General features: G+C 45.4%; 1 protein-coding gene across 1 annotated transcript in view; it reads left to right on the forward strand.

Moving 5' to 3' along the window:
* LOC148454303 (usherin-like) overlaps positions 1-24,708 on the forward strand; it is a gene marked incomplete at both ends in the record, with an annotated part of 948,215 nt that overhangs the window by 846,143 nt on the left and 77,364 nt on the right. The window contains 2 exons of the mRNA XM_088461074.1: positions 8,970-9,138; positions 18,095-18,316. Coding sequence (XP_088317200.1) covers positions 8,970-9,138; positions 18,095-18,316 — 391 coding nt within the window. The remainder of the gene's footprint in view (positions 1-8,969; positions 9,139-18,094; positions 18,317-24,708) is intronic.

Here is a 24,708-nt window from a genome sequence, read left to right on the forward strand (position 1 = left end):
GCATGTCCTGTTTATACAACATAAGGGTGGGTGGGAGGGCCCAAGGACAATTCCATCTTGCACTTCTTTTTTTTCTTTGCATTATGTACAGTTTGGGGCCTAGTTTTTCTAACTGCCATCCTGTCTGCCACTGCAGTGTCACTCCTAGATGGGTCACGTGTTTGTGCCGCCCACTCGTGTCGCTTAGCATAGTCATCCAGCTACCTCGGTGCAACCTTTTGGACATGAAAACACTATTGTGAGGTGTGAGGTGTTCAGAATAGACTGGAAATGAGTGGAAATTAAGGTTATTGAGGTTAATAATAGCATAGGAGCAGAGAAACCAACAAATTCTGTGATTTTAGCTGTTTTTATGCTTTTTAAAAAAAAAATACAGATCCAAAACACAAAACCCAGAACCCAAAACACGGAAGGGTGGTTTTGGCAAAACCAATCCAGATCCAAAACACGAAGAAAGATCCAGATCCAAAACCAAAACACAAAACACGAAAAGTGGCCGGTGCACACCCCTAATTATGACGCCTCTATATAATATGACTGTGTAGCTTGATCCAGCGACACCAACTGTAATATATGCACAGGATTGTTTGAGGTATCTTGCTTAGGGACCCATGAGCTCTAAATCCGGCTCTGGACACAGCAGCTGCAGCAGCCACTGAAGGAAGCCCCCCTTTATATACTGCAGCCTAAGCCCCTTTATGAACAACACAGCAGCAGCCTTCAGGCCAAGACCCTGACCAGACACACACACACTGAGTGACTGACTACACGTCTGCTAGTTTCTCTCTCTACAGCCAGAGAGAAAATGGCGCCGATCACGGGGACCTTTATATAACCCAAAACCAGAGAGAATCCGACAGTGGGAAGATGATGCATTTTGCGTCGTTTTTGGATCCAAGTCAGGCGGGAAAACCCGAGCCGAGCTCAGTTCTTGCCTTAGATCTGGAAGTTCGGGTGGGTCTGGTTCTCGGAGAACTGGACCACCTCATCTCCAGTTTTCACAAAGTTTGCTGCTTCAGTGTTTTTTGTCAGATGTTACTATGGTATACTGAGGTAACATTACAGCATTACATAAGTGTCAGATGTTACTATAGTATACTGAGGTAGCATTACATAAGTGTCAGATGTTACTATGGTATACTTAGGTAACATTACAGCATTACATAAGTTACATAAGTGTCAGATGTTACTATGGTATACTGAGTTAACATTACAGCATTACATAAGTGTCAGATGTTATTATGGTATACTGAGGTAACATTACAGCATTACATAAGTGTCAGATGTTACTATGGTATACTGAGGTAACATTACAGCATTACATAAGTGTCAGATGTTACTATGGTATACTGAGGTAAAATTACAGCATTACATAAGTGTCAGATGTTACTATGGTATACTGAGGTAACATTACAGCATTACATAAGTGTCAGATGTTACTATGGCATACTGAGGTAACATTACAGCATTACATAAGTGTCAGATGTTACTATGGTATACTGAAGTAAAATTACCAGCATTTCATAAGTGTCAGATGTTACTACGGTATACTGAGGTAACATTACAGCTAGGGGTGAGCGGGTTCGGATTTCTGAAATCCGAACCCCCCCGAGCCCCCCCGATCCGAGTCAGATCCGAGTCAGGCTCGACTTTTCCCGCCTGACTCGGATCTGAAATCGAGGCAAAACGTCATCATCCCGCCTTCCGGGTCTCGCGGGTTTTGGATCCTATATAAGGTACCCGCGTCGGCGCCATTTTCTCACTCGGCTGTGGACAGTGAAGAGGGAGGGTGGGGGTTAGGGCTGGCTGGGCTGTGTAGTGTAGTGTAGTGCAGAGTAGTGTTGTGCTGTGCTGTGCTGTGCTGCGCTGTGCTGCTGTTGTCCACTACTTCAAAGTCCATAGGGGCTGGCTGTGTTGTGCTGTGCTGCTGTTGTTAATAGGGGCTGTGTCCACTACTTCAAAGTCCATAGGGGCTGGCTGGACTGTGTTGTGCAGTCAGTTCTCCATAGGGGCTGTGTCCACTCCAAAGTCCTGTGCAGTGTCCCAGTCCTAAAGGGGTGCTGTAGTGTTGTCCAGGGGGTGCTCTGTCCATCAGGGGTGCTCCCCCCAAGTGCTAAAAAAAAAATATTTTTTCTGTGTTTGTGAATTGTGTGCGCAGTAGCTGCACGTGCATCAACAAAGTAGTGCCAAGCGTGCTCCTGTGTCATAAGTAAAGGGCCGGCTGGCTTGACCGTTAAAGGGTGCTGTAACCCCCAAAGTACACTCCAGTCCAAACCAAAAAACAAAATATTTTTTCTGTGTTTGTGATTTGTGTGCGCAGTAGCCGCACGTGCATCAACAAAGTAGTGCCAAGCGTGCGCCTGTGTCATAAGTAAAGGGCCGGCTGGCTTGACCGTTAAAGGGTGCTGTAACCCCCAAAGTACACTCCAAACCAAATAACAAAATATTTTTTCTGTGTTTGTGAATTGTGTGCGCAGTAGCCGCACGTGCATCAACAAAGTAGTGCCAAGCGTGCGCCTGTGTCATAAGTAAGGGGCCGGCTGGCTTGACCGTTAAAGGGTGCTGTAACCCCCAAAGTACACTCCAAGCCAAATAACAAAATATTTTTTCTGTGTTTGTGAATTGTGTGCGCAGTAGCCGCACGTGCATCAACAAAGTAGTGCCAAGCGTGCGCCTGTGTCATAAGTAAAGGGCCAGCTGGCTTGACCGTTAAAGGGTGCTGTAACCCCCAAAGTACACTCCAAACCAAATAAAAAAATATTTTCTGTGTTTGTGAATTGTGTGCACTGTGGCTGCACGTGCATCAACAAAGGAGCAGCGCCAAGCGTGCGCCTGTGTCCCATAAGTAAAGAGCTGGCTGGCTCATTTCTTAAAGGGTGGTGTAACCCACAAAGTGCACTACTCTCCAGCAAAAATAAAAAAATATTTTCTGTGTTTGTGTGCGCTTTAGCCGCACGTATATATCAATATAACATAAATGGAGGACCAAACTTTCTCCGATAAAAAATAAAATAGGGAAAGATCAAGAACCACTTCCTCCTAGTGCTGTTGCTGCTGCTGGGAGTTGTTCATCATTCCAGAGAGGAAGTAGGAACATCACTACTTTTACTAAACAATTGACCCTCCAACAGTCCCTAGCGATGAGGATGAAGTACGACAGCAGTCATCCTGAAGCAAAACGTATAACTGAGGCCTTGACTGCTATGTTGATGTTAGACGTGCGTCCGGTATCCGCCATTAGTGCAGTGGGATTTAGACAATTGATGGAGGTAGTGTGTCCCCGGTTCCAAATCCCGTCTAGATTCCACCTGCATCCTCAAAGCAGCAGCGACAAGCGTGCATCTGTCTGTTAAAGGGTGGTGTAACCCTCAAAGTGTGCTCCACAAACAATAAAAATATTCTTCTTTTTTTTTCTGTCTTAGTGAAATATGTGGGCTGTAGCCGCACCTGCATCCTTAAAGCAGCAGCGACAAGTGTGCGTCTGTCTGTTAAAGGGTGGTGTAACCCTCAAAGTGCGCTCCACAAACAATAAAAATATTCTTCTTTTTTTTCTGTCTTTGTGAATTGTGTGGGCTGTAGCCGCACTTGCATCCTCAAAGCAGCAGCGACAAGCGTGCGTCTGTCTGTTAAAGGGTGGTGTAACCCTCAAAGTACTCCAAAAAATAAAAAATATTTTTTTTATGTGTTTGTGACTTGTGTGCGATGTAGCCGCACGTGCAGCAACACAGTAGCAGCGCCAAGCGTGCGCCTGTGTCATAAGTCAAGGGCCGGTTTGGACATCTGGTCCGGACTGAAGGACGTGCCAACAATTTCTGACAAGTCTACTGTCACTGCATATGATACTGTCCTCAAAGCAGCAGCGACAAGCGTGCGTCTGTCTGTTAAAGGGTGGTGTAACCCTCAAAGTGCGCTCCACAAACAATAAAAATATTCTTTTTTTTTCTGTCTTTGTGAATTGTGTGGGCTGTAGCCGCACTTGCATCCTCAAAGCAGCAGCGACAAGCGTGCGTCTGTCTGTTAAAGGGTGGTGTAACCCTCAAAGTGTGCTCCACAAACAATAAAAATATTCTTCTTTTTTTTTCTGTCTTTGTGAAATGTGTGGGCTGTAGCCGCACCTGCATCCTTAAAGCAGCAGCGACAAGCGTGCGTCTGTCTGTTAAAGGATTACATCGGTGACAGCATCCAAGTAGGCATGTCAGACAGTCCGTACCTGTACTGGCAGGAAAAAGAAGCAATTTGGAGGTCCCTGTACAAACTGGCTCTATTTTACCTGAGTTGCCCCCCCTCCAGTGTGTACTCCGAAAGAGTGTTTAGTGCAGCCGGGAACCTTGTCAGCAAAAGGCGTAGGAGGTTGCTTCCACAAAATGTGGAGAAGATGATGTTCATAAAATGAATTATCAACTCTTCCAGGGAGACCAGCCTCCAGAACGTACAGAGGGACCTGTGGTTGTGGATTCCAGCGGGGACTAATTAATACTCTGTGAGGATGAGGATGTACACAACACTGAAGAGGGTGAGGAATCGGAGGATGAGGACGACATCTTGCCTCCGTAGAGCCAGTTTGTGCAGGGACAGATTAATTGCCAGCTTGTTTTGTGGGGGCCCAAACGAACCAATCATTTCAGCCACAGTCGTGTGGCAGACCCTGGCGCTGAAATGTTTGGTTTGTTAAAGTGTGCATGTCCTGTTTATACAACATAAGGGTGGGTGGGAGGACAATTCCATCTTGCACCTCTTTTTTTTCTTTGCATTATGTACTGTTTGGGGCCTAGTTTTTCAAACTGCCATCCTGTCTGCCACTGCAGTGTCACTCCTAGATGGGCCACGTGTTTGTGCCGCCTACTCGTGTCGCTTAGCATAGTCATCCAGCTACCTCGGTGCAACCTTTTTGACATAAAAACACTATTGTGAGGTGTGAGGTGTTCAGAATAGACTGGAAAGGAGTGGAAATTAAGGTTATTGAGGTTAATAATAGCATAGGAGCAGAAAAACCTACAAATTCTGTGATTTTAGCTGTTTTTATGCTTTTTTTCAAAAAAATACAGATCCAAAACACAAAACCCAGAACCCAAAACACGGAAGGGTGGTTTTGGCAAAACCACTCCAGATCCAAAACACGAAGAAAGATCCAGATCCAAAACCAAAACACAAAACACGAAAAGTGGCCGATGCACACCCCTAATTACAGCATTTCATAAGTGTCAGATGTTACTATGGTATACTGAAGTAAAATTACATGCATTTCATACGTGTCAAAGGCTTTCATTGACAATTACATTGTTTATGCAAAAAGTCAATATTTGCAGTGTTGTAAAGCATTCTAAAACCATTCATGTGTGGGGTTGCTTCTCAGCCAAGGGAGTGGGTTACCTCACAATTTTGCCTACGAACACAGCCATGAATAAAGAATGGTACCAAAACATCCTCCAAGAGCAACTTCTTCCAACATTCCAAGAACACTTTGATGATGAACAATGTCTTATCCAGCATGATGGAGCACCTTGCCATAAGGAAAACGTGATAACTATGTGGCTCGGGGAACAAAACATTTAAATTTTTTGAGTCCATGGCCAGGAAACTTCCCAGACCTTAATCCCATTGAGAACTTGTGGTCAATCCTCAGGAGACGGGTGGACAAACAAAACCCCACAAACTCTGACAAACTCCAAGCACTGATTAGGCAAGAATGGGCGGCCATCAGTCAGTATGTGGCCCAGAAGGTGAGTGACAGCATGCCAGGGCGAATTGCAGGGGTCTTGAAAAAGAAGGCTCAGCAGTGCAAATATTCACTCTCTGCATAAACTTAATGTAATTGTCAATAAAAGCCTTTGACACTTATGTAATGCTGTAATGTTACCTCAGTATACCATAGTAATATCTGACACTTATGTAATGCTGTAATGTTACCTCAGTATACCATAGTAACATCTGACACTTATGTAATGCTGTAATGTTACCTCAGTATACCATTGTAACATCTGACACTTATGTAATGCTGTAATGTTACATCAGTATACCATAGTAACATCTGACACTTATGTAATGCTACCTCAGTATACCATAGTAACATCTGACACTTATGTAATGCTGTAATGTTACCTCAGTATACCATTGTAACATCTGACACTTATGTAATGCTGTAATGTTACATCAGTATACCATAGTAACATCTGACACTTATGTAATGCTACCTCAGTATACCATAGTAACATCTGACACTTATGTAATGCTGTAATGTTACCTCAGTATACCATAGTAACATCTGACACTTATGTAATGTTACCTCAGTATACCATAGTAACATCTGACACTTATGTAATGCTGTAATGTTACCTCAGTATACCATAGTAACATCTGACACTTATGTAATGCTGTAATGTTACCTCAGTATACCATAGTAACATCTGATACTTATATAATGCTGTAATGTTACCTCAGTATACCATAGTAACATCTGACACTTATGTAATGCTGTAATGTTACCTCAGTATACCATAGTAACATCTGACACTTAGGTATTGCTGTAATGTTACCTCAGTATACCATAGTAACATCTGACATTTATGTAATGCTGTAATGTTACCTCAGTATACCTTAGTAACATCTAACACTTATGTAATGCTGTAATGATACCTCAGTATACCATAGTAACATGTGACACTTATGTAATGCTACCTCAGTATACTATAGTAACATCTGACACTTATGTAATGCTGTAATGTTACCTCAGTATACCATAGTAACATCTGACACTTATGTAATGCTGTAATGTTACCTCAGTATACCATAGTAACATCTGACACTTATGTAATGCTGTAATGTTACCTCAGTATACCATAGTAACATCTGACACTTATGTAATGCTGTAATGTTACCTCAGTATACCATAGTAACATCTGACACTTATGTAATGCTGTAATGTTACCTCAGTATACCATAGTAACATCTGACACTTATGTAATGCTGTAATGTTACCTCAGTATACCATAGTAACATCAGACAAAAAGGTCTAAAAACACTGAAGCAGCAAACTTTGTGAAAACCAATACTTGTGTCATTCTCAAAACTTTTGGCCGTGTCTGTAGAGTGACATGGTGGAAGACAGAAGTCTCGTAATTAGCTCATATGAGAGTCCCAGTTAATTACCTGCTGTAAAGCTTTTCCAGATCCCTGGACCACTACCCGTTAGCAGCATGCACTGACCAGCTGGTGAGCTGTATAGAGCCCGCCTCTTCTCCATCATCAGTGTACATGTAACAGTGAGTACGGCTGTACCTACTATACTTCAATAAACCAACACCACTAGGTAAATAACTGGGCTGTTCATAGTGTGAGTCATCCGCTGGTTTGTGCCTACATAACTCTGCAGTATCAACACCAGGGATGGGACGCATGACGCATCTCATTAGGTTTGCATCCCGCCACTCTTTGCTTGCATGCCAGCGATAATTATGCTGGTATAGATGAAGGAAAATGTAAAGGACCGCTCTATCGCTATGAGCTGTCCTTTGCAAATGGGAACTTCCGTGTCTAAGACCCAGAAGTTCTTCTGGTGTCCATCTGCGCATTCATAGAAGGACACATGCTGCGGGGGGTGCTGGGAAGGATCTGATTGGATCCATCCCAGTGGTGCGGCTGCAAATACAAGCCCATAGGCTTTGTTGCATTGCTCACTGCATCAAAGCCCCGGAATGTAACACATATTCAGGGCTTGATGCATATGAGAATTGCGGTCAGACCCCCGAAAATGCTGGTTTTACTGCATTTCCGACGTTAGTGCATCACACCCCTTTACAGATATAGTTTCCAACAGCAATATATGGACCAATGACTGCATATGCGCAGTACCCCCACAGGGTCCAAACCAGCTATCACTTTGCTTCTAGGCCTTCCTACCCCATTTGTGTCACTCCTGTTTGTTCGCCTTCCCTTTTAGAATGTAAGCTCTTTCGAGCAGGGCCCTGTACCCTCTTGTGCTTCTCCCTACTGTATTTTAATTTATCTCTTACTCCCCACTAGGGCAACTAACACTTGGCTGCCTATGTAGGTGTAAAGGTCGCTAATATAGCAATGTTTATTATCCATGTCCGTGTCCTGCATTGTATTGTATTGTAGTGTAATACCTCTTTTCCACCAAAAACCCGGGTCTGACTCCATTTACACAGCACCATCGATCTGGGTTATTCTCAGGTCAAACCCGTTCACACTGAACATGGGTCTGCCCTGCTAAACTTGTGAGGTCATAAAAAGTGGGAGGTGACTGCTCCACAACCACCAATCAGCTCATTTTAGACATGACCCAGGTCGGATAACCCAGGTTGCGCCGTTTACACTGCACCATTACCCAGGTCCATCCTGGGTCCGACCCTGGTAGTTACCTGGGTTGGATTGCAGGGTCACTTGACCTGGGTTATTTTTCAGGGACCCTTTTACATTGAGCTGCGACCCGGGTAGACCCAGCAATAACCCAGGTTTTTGCTCTGGTGTATAAGGGGCATAAGTCACTTGTTACTTATTTGTTTATGTACTGTGTAAGGCGCTGCGGAACACTGGTGGTGCCATATAAATAAATGATGCTAATAAATAAATAGTCATTCGCCCGGACAGGGCTTTTTCTGTTCCGGCACCCCAGCATTAATAAACGATGCATGCAGTAATTGACATCACCACACTGTGATTTGGGGCGATATTATCACGTTGGTGAGGTCGGTGATAAATACGCCCCGCGGTGTGGTCTTGGTTACTGTGAGCAGAGGAGTATATCGCAGCAGAGGAACTATACAAGCTGGACCCACATTTATTTATTTCCTATAACTTATTTTACAGCTTTTTAAGATCTTCCAACTCATACAAAATTGTGATGACTCGTTACCTGAAACGTATGAACATAATGGGGTGTGATTATTGCCGTTAGCATAGTCCCCCTGATGATCACTGGCTATAATGGCTCTCTCTGTTTCCTATCACAGGTGTGTTGCAGGGATGTCTTGCACCTAAGAAGAGACGGATATGAATGTTGCGAAGATGAATACATTGTATCTAGCGCTAATTCTTCCCACATTTGTTGTGCTGGTCAAATGTACGTTATTCAACTTGACCATCAGTGTTGTGGAGGGTATTACATCAGAGTCCGCGCAGGTAAGTGCACGAACGCTCTATCAGTCCTTGGGTGGATTTGTCATCAAAATGTAAGAGACATTTATATGCCAAAAATAATTGTAATATATGTTTCCAAGACTTGTGAAAAAGTCTCATAAAACAATTCTTACTTGTGGATTTTTTTAATGCATAGAACAGTGTTCCCCGTCCTTGGTGATAACTCACAGACAGCAGCGCGTTGTAACGTCATTATAGGGTCTGTTCATCGTCACTTTATTTCTACAAAAGTAGGTGAAAATTAAGATTTTCACCTATTTTTGTAGAAATTAAGTGCCAGGGTAATTCATCATTAATGTATCACTAATATCTCCTGGTTACAATTGTCCTCGATAATTTCCACAGTTCCCATACTATATTACTATATAGTCCCCATACTATAGTACTATATAGTCCCTATATTATATTACTATATAGTCACCATACTATAGTGATATATACTGTAGTCCCCATACTCCCATACGATAGTATAATACAGTCCCCATACTATAGTACTATACAGTCCCCATACAATATTACTATACAGTCCCCATACTATAGTACTATGCAGTCCCCATACTATAGTACTGTACAGTCCCCATACTATAGTACTATACAGTCCCCATACTATAGTACTATACAGTCCCCATACTATAGTACTATATAGTCCCCATACTATAGTACTATACAGTCCCCATGCTATAGTACTATACAGTCCCCATGCTATAGTACTATACAGTCCCCATACTATAGTGCTATATAGTCCCATACTATAGTACTATACAGTCCCCATACTATAGTACTATATAGTCTCATACTATAGTAATATACAGTCCGCATACTATTGTACTATACAGTCCCCATAATAGAGTACCATATAGTCCCCATTCTATAGTATATATAGTCCCCATTCTATAGTACAATATAGTCCCACATACTATAGTACTATATAGTCACCATACTATCGTACTATATAGTCCCCATAATATAGTACTATATAGTCCCCATACTATAGTACAGTATAGTCCCCATACTATAGCACTATATAGTCCCCATACTATAGTACTATATAGTCCCCATACTATAGTACAATATAGTCCCCATACTATATATAGTCACCATACTATCGTACTATATAGTCCCCATACTATAGTACAATATACTCCCCATACTATAGTACAATATAGTCCCCATTCTATAGTACTATATAGTCCCCATTCTATAGTACAATATAGTCACCATACTATCATACTATATAGTCCCCATACTATAGTACTATATAGTCACCATAATTATTGTACTATATAGTCCCCATACTATAGTACTATATAGTCCCCATACTATAGTACTATACCGTCTCCATACTATAGTACTATATAGTTCCATACTATAGTACTATACAGTCCCCATACTATAGTACTATACAGTCCCCATAATATAGTACGATATAGTCCCCATACTATAGTACTATAAAGTCCCCATACTATAGTACTATATAGTCCCCATACTATAGTACTATATAGTCCCCATACTATAGTACTATATAGCCCCCATACTATCGTACTATATAGTCCCCATACTATAGTACTATACAGTCCCCATACTATCGTACTATATAGTCCCCATACTATAGTACTATATAGTCCCCATAATATAGTACTGTATAGTCCCCATTCTATAGTAAGGGGATGTGGAGATTATGGAATTCTTTAAGTTCCGAAAAGCATTTTTTTTCGGAACCAGACAGACATTGTACATCACCCTCAGATGGCGTACAGCACCCGATACAGCAGAGGGTTCTGAAAAGATCCCTCCCCGCTGTGTCCTCTTACCTTAATGCAGATCCCTCCCGGCTCCCCACGCTCTCCTCCTGTGAGAGGGCACAGCAGCGGGGGTCCTACACAGAAGGGCTGCATGATCTGATAATTAAGTACAGGGGACATGATGAATTCCTCCAAAACTTGGATTGAACTCGGAGCGAGTTCAATCCTTATCAATAGGGAAATTTTTCTCAAAGGAAATGTCGTATCCGCGAGCAACACCCCCCCCCCCCCCCCATTTTTGTCACACTGGGCACATGCTCTGGGAGATATGTTAGTGACTTCTAAAGCTTCCCCGAAAATAGGGACGCCCACTGCTGCCTTCTCATATCCGTCCGACAACTGGTAACAGCGAAAACATCGGGAATATTGACGCAGATCAGGCAGCCGCGCAGCTTCTGAGTGAAGTCTCACCTGTCTCATGCTGCAAAAGAGATCTCAATGGCTAATTTATGCACGCCCATGAGTTTAAATCAGGGGTCTTCAAACTTGGCCCTCCAGCTGCTGTGGAACTACACATCCCAGCATGCACTGCCACCTTTTTGATATAACAGCATGCTAAAACTATGTGCAGTGCATGTTGGGATGTGTAGTTCCACAGCATCTGGAGGGCCAAGTTTGAAGACCCCTGGTTTAAACGGTCCCAACACGTCTGCGTTTGCTTAGCCACTCCCCCTTAACCTCCCGCAAATGCCGAATTCCTGTCACTCATTTGCAAATGAATCACCTGCGCAAATCTAATCATAAACCAATCGCTACGCGTGCGAAGTACAGCTTTCACACATGCGCAATAGCTAAAAATCGCTCGATCTACGTAAATTTAGGCATTGCGTAAATCCTCTGAATTAGGCCTATTGTTAAGACCATAAACTATCCCTTAGTAATTAGTGTCTAATGTGTGCTCCCGTGCTTGACTTCTTGCTTTGAAAAGTTCTTGACATTATGTTGTATCTCAAAGAGTTTCTGTCTTTACACTAAAGCAACGCGGTGAGGGGATGTAACTTACTGTATGACTGATTAGCAAACCTCATTAAACCTGGCCGCGATGCACTTTCCTGTCTCTGAAATGACTTTAATAATATATCTGGTGCAATAAGTGTCTGTATGAGAGACATATACAGTATAGGGAGCCTATAGATGATCAGCCTATGGGGTTACAGTTACGCTCGCTGCCTTATCTTGTCGCCATGGCAGCCTCACAATCTTCCTGGGATGTAATGGCCATTAGTTCTGATCACATATGTAGGCTCTGCTGATTGGTTGGCAATACTTCCAGCATAATACTTTTTTATGTGCAAAGGTACTTGAAATTCTGCCAGTTCGCTTTGCACATCTCCAGCTTTAAACCCTGGCAAAGTAATTCATATATCACAATATTCTGAATGCTCCGATGATGTCATCACAAAATGCTATCACACAGGAGGACCGGCAAAGGCCGTTAAATAGTCTCATTAATCTCAATGCTCCCTAATGGAAAGATTTTATTTTATAACCTCTATCTCCATCCAGTGGTCGCTGAGAATTAATCTGTGTTTACATCTTTAGAAAAGAAATTATGGGGCTTGCTGTAAATCAGCACTAACTAGAGGAGAGCAGGAGACGGGAGAAGTGCTCGCACAATCTTATATACAGATGGGCCCTCGTACATGGTTGCTGCAGTCACGCGAAACAGCTCCTCTCGGCGCACCGGGTCCCGTACGACTCTGCTTGTGCCGAGCGCCGTTTTTGCATCTTTTTCACCCGAAAATGCATCTTAGTTGCAATGAAAAGGTTACTAAGACGCACCAGGAGATGGCACTGATTAATGCGATATGCGACACTTGTATATCTGTGGGCATCTGAGTACGAATCTGTATACGGAGTGCTATGATGCAGCGGCCACACTAAGTTCTGCTTCGTATACAGACTCAGCCGCACACAGATATACAAGTGTCCTATATCAAACTAATCAGCGCAGTCTCCTGGTGCGATGTGACTAAGACGCATTTTTGGGTGAAAAAGATGCATGAAGCTAGCAAAGTCACTCACGCCAGATATCTTGCACCACGTGGCATATATATATTGCAGCAGGACGGCACGCGGCAGGCTATAACACAGACCAATAAAGACAAGAGTCTTCCTCTAGTCTAACGTTTGGGTCTTTAAAGTCACAAAAGTTGAAATACTCTTTATTGAACTGTGCTCTAGCCCGCTGAGTGCCGTCCTGCTGCACCTCAGGCTTGTTTTTCTGACAGTCACCATGCCATTACATAGGCTTATCTGAGTGCCGTCCTGCTGCACCTCAGGCTTGTTTTTCTGACAGGCACCGTGCCATTACATAGGCTTATCTGAGTGCCGTCCTGCTGCACCTCAGGCTTGTTTTTCTGACAGGCACCGTGCCATTACATAGGCTTATCTGAGTGCTGTCCTGCTGCACCTCAGTCTTGTTTTTCTGACAGTCACCATGCCATTACATAGGCTTATCTGAGTGCCGTCCTGCTGCACCTCAGGCTTGTTTTTCTGACAGGCACCGTGCCATTACATAGGCTTATCTGAGTGCCGCCCTGCTGCACCTCAGGCTTGTTTTTCTGACAGGCACCATGCCATTACATAGGCTTATCTGAGTGCCGTCCTGCTGCACCTCAGGCTTGTTTTTCTGACAGGCACCGTGCCATTACATAGGCTTATCTGAGTGCCGTCCTGCTGCACCTCAGGCTTGTTTTTCTGACAGGCACCGTGCCATTACATAGGCTTATCTGAGTGCTGTCCTGCTGCACCTCAGTCTTGTTTATCTGACAGTCACCATGCCATTACATAGGCTTATCTGAGTGCTGTCCTGCTGCACCTCAGGCTTGTTTTTCTGACAGGCACCGTGCCATTACATAGGCTTATCTGAGTGCCGTCCTGCTGCACCTCATGCTTGTTTTTCTGACAGGCACCGTGCCATTACATAGGCTTATCTGAGTGCCGTCTTGCTGCACCTCAGGCTTGTTTTTCTGACAGGCACCGTGCCATTACATAGGCTTATGTCAGTGCTAGCCAGCCCGCATTTACATGAATAAAATATGCTGTAAGCTATGTCTTTATGGGGCCTATTCATTATTAGGGGCAAGAGATAATTAATTATCCAAATCGCTTGCGAATTATAGAGGATACTAAAATTCCGGAGCAATTCAATATTACTCCAAAAAGCAGCCGTCCCTGCGATAGCTACCACTAATTAGTAACCACTGAATTTTACATTGCTGGCCTGACGATGTTAGTGCGCACCAGTTCACGCCTATACTGTACACTGCAGGAGAGTCCAGAAGCATCCCACGCGGACCTCCAACCCCATAGGGAGGAGCAGTGCTCCGGGAAGGTGGTACAGGTTCTTATAGTACAAAAACTTTCCATTTACGTAATAAGGGGAAGCCACATTGGGCCTCTAGTAATAAATGACTCAAACTAAGGGCGCATAGCTTTCGGCACAGCAGCGAAGACAGATAGAACCTTATATGAAGACAATGGCACTGAGCTCGGTGGCTGGGCAGGCAGAACCCAGATTAATGGGCAGCATGGCAGCACTCAGATAAGAGATGTGGGCAGACAAAACCTTTGGCAAGGTGGTGGGCACCTCTCGGATGTCTGGCAAGATGGCGGGCACCTCTCAGACCTGGGCCGTAGTCGCTGGACTTTGAAGCTGGGCAGCAGGCGCTGGCTCTTGGGCTGAGCAGCAGGCACAGGACTCATGGGCTGAGCAGCAGGCACTGGACTCATGGGCTGAGCAGCAGGCCCTGGACTCTTGGGCTGAGCAGCAGGCACTGGACTCTTGGGCAGAGCAGCAGGCGCTGGACTCTTGGGCTGAGCAGCAGGCGCTGGACTCTTGGGCTGAGCAGCAGGCGCTGGACTCTTGGGCAGAGCAGCAGGCGCTGGACTCTTGGGCAGAGCAGCAGGCTCTGGACCCTTGGGCTGAGCAGCAGGCACTGGACCCTTGGGCTGAGCAGCAGGCACTGGACTCTTGGGCTGAGCAGCAGGCTCTGGATTCTGGAGCTGAGCAGCAGGCGCTGGACTCTGGGGCTGAGCAGCAGGCGCTGGACTCTGGGGCTGAGCAGCAGGCGCTGGACTCTGGGGCTGAGCAGCAGACGCTGGACTCTGGGGCTGAGCAGCAGGCGCTGGACTCTGGGGCTGAGCAGCAGGCGCTGGACTCTGGGGCTGAGCAGCAGGCGCTGGACTCTGGGGCTGAGCAGCAGGCGCTGGACTCTGGGGCTGAGCAGCAGGCCCTGGACTCTGGGGCTGAGCAGCAGGCCCTGGACTCTAGGGGAGACTCTCTGAGAACATGTGTCACTGGAAGGAACCATTTGGGTTTGTCGTACGTCATTAGGCCTCAGGCTGCGTAGGGCATCGCAGTGACTAATTTATGCAACGGCACTGGCACGCCTGCGTTTCCTTGAACACTCATCTCTCACAAACGGCATTTACTGTAAATCACCCTGCGATGGGTCTGCGTATCCATGCCCGATCGCAGTCCCGATCGCATTGGCCAGTTTGGGCACTGCAATGCATACGCATGCTCAGAATGTAATTGTGATCGGTAGTGAATCATGAATCGGGTCCTCTGTCCTTATTCTGTGTCTGGCCTGCAGTACCCCTGTGCTACCAGAGGTGCTGCTCATGCACCTGTTTCACTGACTATGTACTCCTGCCCCTCACCAGGCACCTGCCTTGGACTTCTCCTGTGTCCTACCCACTTCCTAGTGAAGTGGTCAGAATGCAGAGAATATTCCAGGGGATCGGGTGGCTGCGAGTAGGGGGCGGGGCCTAATTAGTCATTTCTACGAGACTTGCGTTATTTGGTCCAGCCCCCTAGTTAAATATACGGGAATCATGGAATTTTACCACAAGGGTCAGGGCTTAATGACTCTGATCCACTCTGCCCACCACCTTCTCCTCTCCCAGCAACGCCCGGTGGGGAATACGTGACAGTCGGTAAGTCTGGTGTGTACCCTGCATCGTCTGGACTATGGGCCTGATTCAGAGGCGCTCGCAAAAAGCGAGTGCTCGCTCTGAATCAGGGCGGGCGCTGTTTTTTTTTGGGAGTGGCCTCCTGGCCGCTCGCATAGCTGTGGGTGACCACTGACAGCTATAGCGAGCGGCCATGATGATGGTGGCGATGGTCAAGACCATCGGGCTTGCGACGAGACCCTTGTGATGTCATTGGGGCTGCCCCCAAGCGGCAAACGTTCCCTCGGGAACGCCTCCATTTGGGCAGCCACCCCCCAGCCCACCCACCAAACGGGGCGAGCTGTCACTCAACATCGACAGCTCGCTTCCTTTGGTGCGAGACCTGGAGCGACGGATTGCCCGTCGCTAGCCGTGTCTCGCGCATGTGCACGATGGAGCCGGCTCCGTCGTGCGCATGCGCTGTGGGCCACCATCGACCCGGTTGCGAGCACTCAGTGCTTGCGACCGGGTCTGAATCAGGCCCTATGTTTTGTTACAATAAAGCAGTTAAACTTCACTTTTCTCCTGATTCCCATAGCTGTCATTTCTAGGCTGCAGAACTTTGTGTGCTCTTTGTGTGCTCCCTGCTACCTTATTATTCTCACAGTGAGCTAAATCCTATTTTACCCGTGTAACACATTTCATTCTCCGCATAATACTCTCGACACAACTTGACATAGGGCCTGATTCAGAGCCACTCATAAGCGGCCGCTCGTTCGTTCCGAGCGATGTTTGCCCAACTGCGCATGCGTACGGATCGTAATATGCATGCGCGAACCAGTCAGTGCGCCGAAAATCGTTTGTTCGCTAAATAGCGAATGCCTGATAATTTGAGTGACAGGAGGAGGCGTATGTGGGTGGTAACAGGGGAAGGTGCTTGAAAACGGGGAGTGGAGATCAGAACGCAGGCGTGCTTAAAGGTCAAAACGGGCGTTTTATGGGTGTGCATAATTAATACAGCAGCGTCACTGACCACGTCACTGGGTTATTTTATAGTCAGAACTGCTCGCAAGATTGCGGTAGGAAAAACCAACCACAAGAATAGCGAGCAGTTCATACGCTGGTCGATGTACTCGATTAATCTAATAAATAGCGGACATGACGTAGGATGCGAGCGGCCAGGGGGCGTATTTTTCAAAATTACGTTCGCATGTTTTGTTCGCTCGTTCAGACCTAGAGGCGTGAACAGACCGCAAAGAGCGAACGGTTCATTTGAATAGCCACCCCTATTTTCTGGACGAGCGAGCGCTAATTGCGTCCGGCTCTGAATCAGGCCCATAGTTCACACATATCAGCCGCAATAAGAAGAAACACGTTTTACCTTTATATTTCAGGAACCTTACTAGTAGCATAAATAGCATAACTAACTAGTACATAATTAACTAGTCCTGTCCTAGCTTCAGTAGCATAAATAGCATTAGTCACTAGCATACCTCCCAACTGTCCCGTTTTTCTGGGACTGTCCCGTTGTACCGCCCGCGGGCCGCAGTGTCCCGCTGTGGGGGGGGGGGGAGTTGGGGAGAGCACACCCGCTGCTCTGCCTAGCAGAGCAGCGGGTGTGCAGAAGGTGAACAGATGCCGTGCGCATCGCACGGCATCTGTTCACTAGCGTAGGGAGAGCCTGGGGGGTTGCCCAGCATCGCGGAGAGTGCTGGGCACACCCCCTATAGTGACAAAAACAGGGGGGAGCTGCGAGGCTCCGCCCCATTTCCAGTTGGCTCCGCCCATTTTCCGAAAGCCACAACACTTTTTCGGGGGCGCACGAGCCTTCGGCGCGCACCCTGTCCCTCCTTCCCATTTTTAAAACTTTGGAGGTATGAACTAGTACATAGGTAACTAGTCCTGTCCTAGCTTCAGTTAGCATAAATAGCATAACTAACTAGTACATAAGTAACTAGTCCTGTCCTAGCATAACTAACTAGTACATAAGTAACTAGTCCTGTCCTAGCTTCAGTTAGCATAAATAGCATAACTAACTAGTACATAAGTAACTAGTCCTGTCCTAGCATAACTAACTAGTACATAAGTAACTAGTCCTGTCCTAGCTTCAGTTAGCATAAATAGCATAACTAACTAGTACATAAGTAAGTAACTAGTACAGTATGCCAGAGAAAAGCCGTAAGCTGTAATTATTGTCCCTGCACCTTATACACATTATATATCGCATCTACCAACAGGAGAAATCTGCTGCTATGACAGAAGGCAAAACCGAGCGTCTGCCGGTGATGGGGACTCCTGCTGCGGGGGGAATGCCTACTGGTCCGCTGGGCATCAGATCTGCTGCGGAGACTCGCTCTATGACGGCTTTAACCAGCGGTGTTGTGGTGGCAAAATAACTCCACAAGACTTTATCTGCTGTGGTGATGGAGACAACGGAGCGATGTACAGGAGATCCACAGGTTAGCCAATACTCTCACATTGCAATGTATGGAGTTACTCAATTATGCAGGGTCAGTCTGGCCCGCAGGGGTACAGGGAAAATCTCCGGTGGGCCCCCCTGCCTGAGGTCCCCACCCTCTCCTCTAGGGGTCAGGTACCAGACGGTGCTCTGGAGTTATACATAGTAACTCTAGTGGAGGGTCAGTTACCTGGTGGAGCAGAACCATGGATGAACATTGGGGCTGGGTTCACTTCTATAGAGACTACACTAAGATTCACCCTCCTGCCAATCACAGGGGGCGGTCACGTCACACCCCTGCCCCCTCCTCCTACCGCCTGTGGGCTTCAGCATAATGGGCACAGTTCCTGCCAGCGATGGGAATGGCGCGTTAACTCTGCAGTCATTCACTAACCGATAACTAAGTCACCCCAGGTGTAAGAGCTTAGAGATGTGAATTGTGTTTACAATGGCTGTATTACACCTTTACCAGACTTAATGTTGTTCTCATTGAGTTTTAGACACTGGTCGGTCAGTACCGGGGTCCCCTATCACCTGTACAGGGCATTAATCTATATCTATAAAAACAAATGTCCTGACTGACTCACTCATCAATCCCAGCCCAAACCCCTGGACCTAGAAACATGAATTTCATGGAGTATATTCCTTCCATGATGTAGACACCCACTAAGCAGGGACTTTTCAAAATTCGAACATTTAAGGTGGTGAAAAGTTGTAAAATGTTTTCTCTTGACCAAGTAGATTGGGGGAACAAAGCAACACGTCCCAAGTGCTGCCGGTCTGTAAGCTCATTGTCTGGGTGGAGTGGCGGCTTCAGAGGTGGGGCTATAGCAGAGTCCAGTATTCAGATAGGGGAGCCACACCAACTGCCAGTGAGTCTTGGCCGGCGATGTTTGGCAGCATTTGGGGTGGCAGTTGGTTGGCTGCTCTATTTGAATATTGGATGTGCTGCAGCCTCACCTCTGGGGTCACCACTGCTAAGGACTGAAAAAACTTAGCTTACATAATCTTGATACTAGCTCGCTCCTTCACACCAGAGGCATAACATAAACTCAGCATGTAAGTAAAGATGGTATAACACAAGTGAAAATAAGGTCTACCCGGGTTAAACCGGGTGCTGGTACATCAGCTAGTGCGCATATACTGTACACAGGATCACCAACATGTGTTTAATTATTATACATATGTAACATTATACTGCATTCTCAGAACTATGATGCACTCACTACAGTGCATTGCTGTTTTCAGTCTAGTCCATTATCATCAGGGCTGTAACTAGGGGTGTGCGATCGTTACTGGAGTGTGTGCAGCTGATCTGGAGCTTCCTCAGGACGCTGCACTTACCGGTTGCTGCCAGCCCCGCCCCCTACACGCGCCGTAATGACTTCATGCGCCCAACGTCATGACGTTGGGTGCTAAAGGGGCGGGGCCTGACTGCTATGTGGCCTATTCTAATCAAGTGACCGCAAGCCCAAAGCACCACTTTTTACCGGCCACCACCTTGGCGTCACACACACCTATCTCTTGCATTGATGATGCCAATAAATTCTGTTTTTGTTATTGTTCAGCTTTAACTTGACGGATAAAGAGGAAACAAAGTGCAGGTTATATCTAGGAGTTTCCACTACACAATATGCAGCTTTCATGGAAATTAGTTCAGTAGTTTTTGCTCCAATTTGGAACAAACAGACTGACCCAGCGTTCTTATTATATTGGTAAAGAAAAAGGGTCCCAGACTATGCACTCTCTAATGCTTAGCCGCGCCTCTGTAGTGTCTGGCCACACCCCCTCTGATCACTGACCACACCCCTTATACATGGACACCAACCTTGGTGATGTTGGAGAGCGCTATTGTGCATAGTCTATATTGGTTCCTATAGGGAGGCATCAAGTTCCTTTCCAAGATGGCAGACGACCTTCTAGGCGCTACATTGGTAAAGGTGTATACATTAATAATGTTCAGCAAATGATATGACATGAGTTGTGTTGCGCTGAAAATGTATTCTAAATTAATTTGACAATTTTTTATATTATTAATGAGCATTGCCTCCATTGGTCACAGGTGAAGTGTACATAGCTCAAGGGACACCGTCATGTAAGTATAAAGAGGTTATTGGGCAGTCACATATGACACTGTACCATTGGTGCGCTACGAATCGCCTGCAGGTGTCACTGTATCCGGCGATGTCCTGAATTTTAGCCGTTGGATAAATATTTTCTATATATAGCAACTCCAACAGCGCCGTCTATTGGTAGCAAAAGGTACTGTACTCCTCTCAAAATACTCTGAGGTGGGGAAAAACCAAAAGTATTTTCCTTATATAAATGTAATCACAAAGTTAAAGTATATTAACTTTTCTACATCTCTGGATAAGGCGACAAACTCCCTAACAGGTTATTAGCAGCATAAAACCGTTATGATAGGCCGGATACTTTCTGCAGACGGCAGCTCCTCATTTTAGTTACGAGCGCAGTACGGTGCCTCTCAATATAATGATTATTGTTCTGAATACCTCCATACAGTACTGTACTTTGTTTTATAAAGACTTATTTGCCGACAGCAGCCCTTTAACAAAATAACATTGAATTGACTTTCTCACACCAAATCAAATCTCCTTTGTCCCAGATCAGTTGTCTTTGTCAATATGTATTTTATAAATGGAGTTGAATTAACAGCTGCTGGAGGAGCAGAACTGCTGGGGCAGCACTTGCGTTTTAGAGCTCTCCCTGGGCAGATGAGCTGTGTAGGAGAGTAATACAGGTGTCAGGGGACCCTGCAGCGTGCTTAGTATTCCGCCACGCCAATGAACATAATCATATATTCAGGGTTTCCTGCCTGTCATACTATTCTCTATTCATAGCGCCCCTCGCGCATTGTAATAGTCACACGGCACCAGGTACCCTGACATATTATAGGTGAGCTTTATCATAGTGCTGAAAATATGTAACACATTTATCTCAAAAGTCTATTCAACATATATAGTGTAACACGCAGTGCAATCGGTGGCTGCTGGGTGGGAATGAATGTCACAGGTAACGATACTGCCTTTGAACCTCTATATACCCCTGGCTATACCTTCTAATATCCTACCTATAAACCTCTAAGGATGACGCTATTTTGCGTACGCAGTCATACGGTAAATAAAGACTCCAGACCTAGAATCTGTGGTTCCAAAGCACAAAGTATTATTCAAGTAAAAGTACAGCAGTTACACGCTATGATCCTCATATAATCTTAGCGCAAAGAGATTATACAGACCCAAGTACAATTATACATACGCAGCGCTCTCTGGTCCAGATGTTAGGCATCAGCAAGAAACCCCCCGTCAATCAGCATTCAGGACAAAGACTAGGAACCCAGGGTCAGAGCGCACATATTTATTCCCCCCAGAAATAAACAACACAATAGAGAAGTTTGTTGCTAATACCATTGGTCCTAAAGGAGAGGGCATATGTTACAAGGCATTTAACAGGTTGATTCAAATAGACACGATCCAGCCTCTAACAACTGGGGGCCTCATGCAAATCCTAACAGTTGGTCATATAATGCACATTTTGTTGCTTGAAGTCTCTGCGGTCCATAAGTTGAGAATGCATGATGCGATCTCCACACCGATGGTACCGGAATACTGTTGAAAGAGTACGCATCAGTACAATACCAATCATGGCTTACTTATCATGTATAAAACCTTAGTTACCAAATAATCTTTATTTCACAGCATTTATGCTAAATGAACAAACTTAAATCTTATACTTTAAAGCTTATTAAACCTTTTATGTGAATATATAATGTGTAAGTATGCGGGGTGTGATGTAAAGACGCTAGTTAACTTGGGGCAGATGCGTGCGCATGAAGCTAATAAACAGCGTTTTCATACAGAATCTTATCCATTCGCTAATATGCGACTAGTTAACAGCGCAATTGTGCGTATTAATGTGTGTATGAGAAATGGTGCACTTAAATCTCACTTAAACTAAGTGAACACCCAGCAGTGTGGAATGCTGAGCCTTATAGTTCCATGACTCGCTCATGCCCCAGCAGCCCCCACCCTTTTCAGGCTCCAAAATACTGGTCTTTGTTCTCCCAGGGCCTGTGTGGATGCAAATTAGCACAGCTACAAGACCCAAACCTCAGATAACACTCTTGGCTTTGAAGGTATTTTATTGTAGGAAGCCTGCTAATGTAAGGTGCTATAAATGACCCTCTTGCTGTATTCGAGCAGGGCTACCTGGAGTGAGAGCAGACGTTATGTCTATGAAGCTTGTCTACACAGGCTAGTTGTCACGTGGCCATTTGCTCTGTTTAGCTAATGCAATCCAATTTTGACATACTGTACAGCCATTTCTGAAATATATCCTTTAGGGGAATTATAATAATATACACACTTTATCCAGAGCACCCATGGCGATGGTCACAGATGCAATCGCATGATGCTAATAGTAATATCGCCACATGTACTAAAGTGTGATTTTATCTAAAATGGCGCTTAGACGGCCATTCGCAAAATTCCAGCTTCGACACAGGACGGGTTACACAGTGGAACATATATAGTATAACATGCAGTGCAATCGGTGGGTGCTGGGTGGGATATGAATGTCACAGGATGGGTTACACAGGAGAACATATATAGTATAACATGCAGTGCAGTCGGTGGCTGGTGGGTGGGATATGAATGTCACAGGATGGGTTACACAGGGGAACATATATAGTCTAACATGCAGTGTAATCGGTGGCTGCTGGGTGGGATATGGATGTCACAGGATGGGTTACACAGGGGAACATATATAGTCTAACATGCAGTGTAATCGGTGGCTGCTGGGTGGGATATGAATGTCACAGGATGGGTTACACAGGGGAACATATATAGTATAACATGCAGTGCAATCGGTGGCTGCTGGGTGGGATATGAATGTCACAGGATGGGTTACACAGGGGAACATATATAGTAAAACATGCAGTGTAATCGGTGGCTGCTGGGTGGGATATGGATATCACAGGATGGGTTACACAGGGGAACATATATAGTATAACATGCAGTGCAATCGGTGGGTGCTGGGTGGGATATGGATGTCACAGGATGGGTTACACAGGGGAACATATATAGTATAACACGCAGTGCAATCGGTGGCTGCTGGGTGGGATATGAATGTCACAGGATGGGTTACACAGGAGAACATATATAGTATAACATGCAGTGCAATCGGTGGCTGCTGGGTGGGATATGAATGTCACAGGATGGGTTACACAGGGGAACATATATAGTATAACATACAGTGCAATCGGTGGGTGCTGGGTGGGATATGGATGTCACAGGATGGGTTACACAGGGGAACATATATAGTATAACATGCAGTGCAATCGGTGGCTGCTGGGTGGGATATGGATGTCACAGGATGGGTTACACAGGAGAACATATATAGTATAACATGCAGTGCAATCGGTGGCTGCTGGGTGGGATATGAATGTCACAGGATGGGTTACACAGGGGAACATATATAGTATAACATACAGTGCAATCGGTGGGTGCTGGGTGGGATATGGATGTCACAGGATGGGTTACACAGGGGAACATATATAGTATAACATGCAGTGCAATCGGTGGCTGCTGGGTGGGATATGAATGTCACAGGATGGGTTACACAGGAGAACATATATAGTATAACATGCAGTGCAATCGGTGGCTGCTGGGTGGGATATGAATGTCACAGGATGGGTTACACAGGAGAACATATATAGTATAACATGCAGTGCAATCGGTGGCTGCTGGGTGGGATATGGATGTCACAGGATGGGTTACACAGGGGAACATATATAGTATAACATGCAGTGCAATCGGTGGCTGCTGGGTGGGATATGGATGTCACAGGATGGGTTACACAGGAGAACGTATATAGTATAACATGCAGTGCAATCGGTGGCTGCTGGGTGGGATATGGATGTCACAGGATGGGTTACACAGAGGAACATATATAGTATAACATGCAGTGCAATCGGTGGCTGCTGGGTGGGATATGAATGTCACAGGATGGGTTACACAGGGGAACATATATAGTATAACATGCAGTGCAATCGGTGGCTGCTGGGTGGGATATGGATGTCACAGGATGGGTTACACAGGAGAACATATATAGTATAACATGCAGTGCAATCGGTGGCTGCTGGGTGGGATATGAATGTCACAGGATGGGTTACACAGGAGAACATATATAGTATAACATGCAGTGCAATCGGTGGCTGCTGGGTGGGATATGAATGTCACAGGATGGGTTACACAGGAGAATATATATAGTATAACATGCAGTGCAATCGGTGGCTGCTGGGTGGGATATGAATGTCACAGGATGGGTTACACAGGGGAACATATATAGTATCACATGCAGTGCAATCGGTGG

Source organism: Taudactylus pleione, unplaced genomic scaffold, assembly GCF_031769625.1.
Source record: "Taudactylus pleione unplaced genomic scaffold, aTauple2 ptg001012l, whole genome shotgun sequence".
Classification (NCBI taxonomy): Eukaryota; Metazoa; Chordata; class Amphibia; order Anura; family Myobatrachidae; genus Taudactylus; species Taudactylus pleione.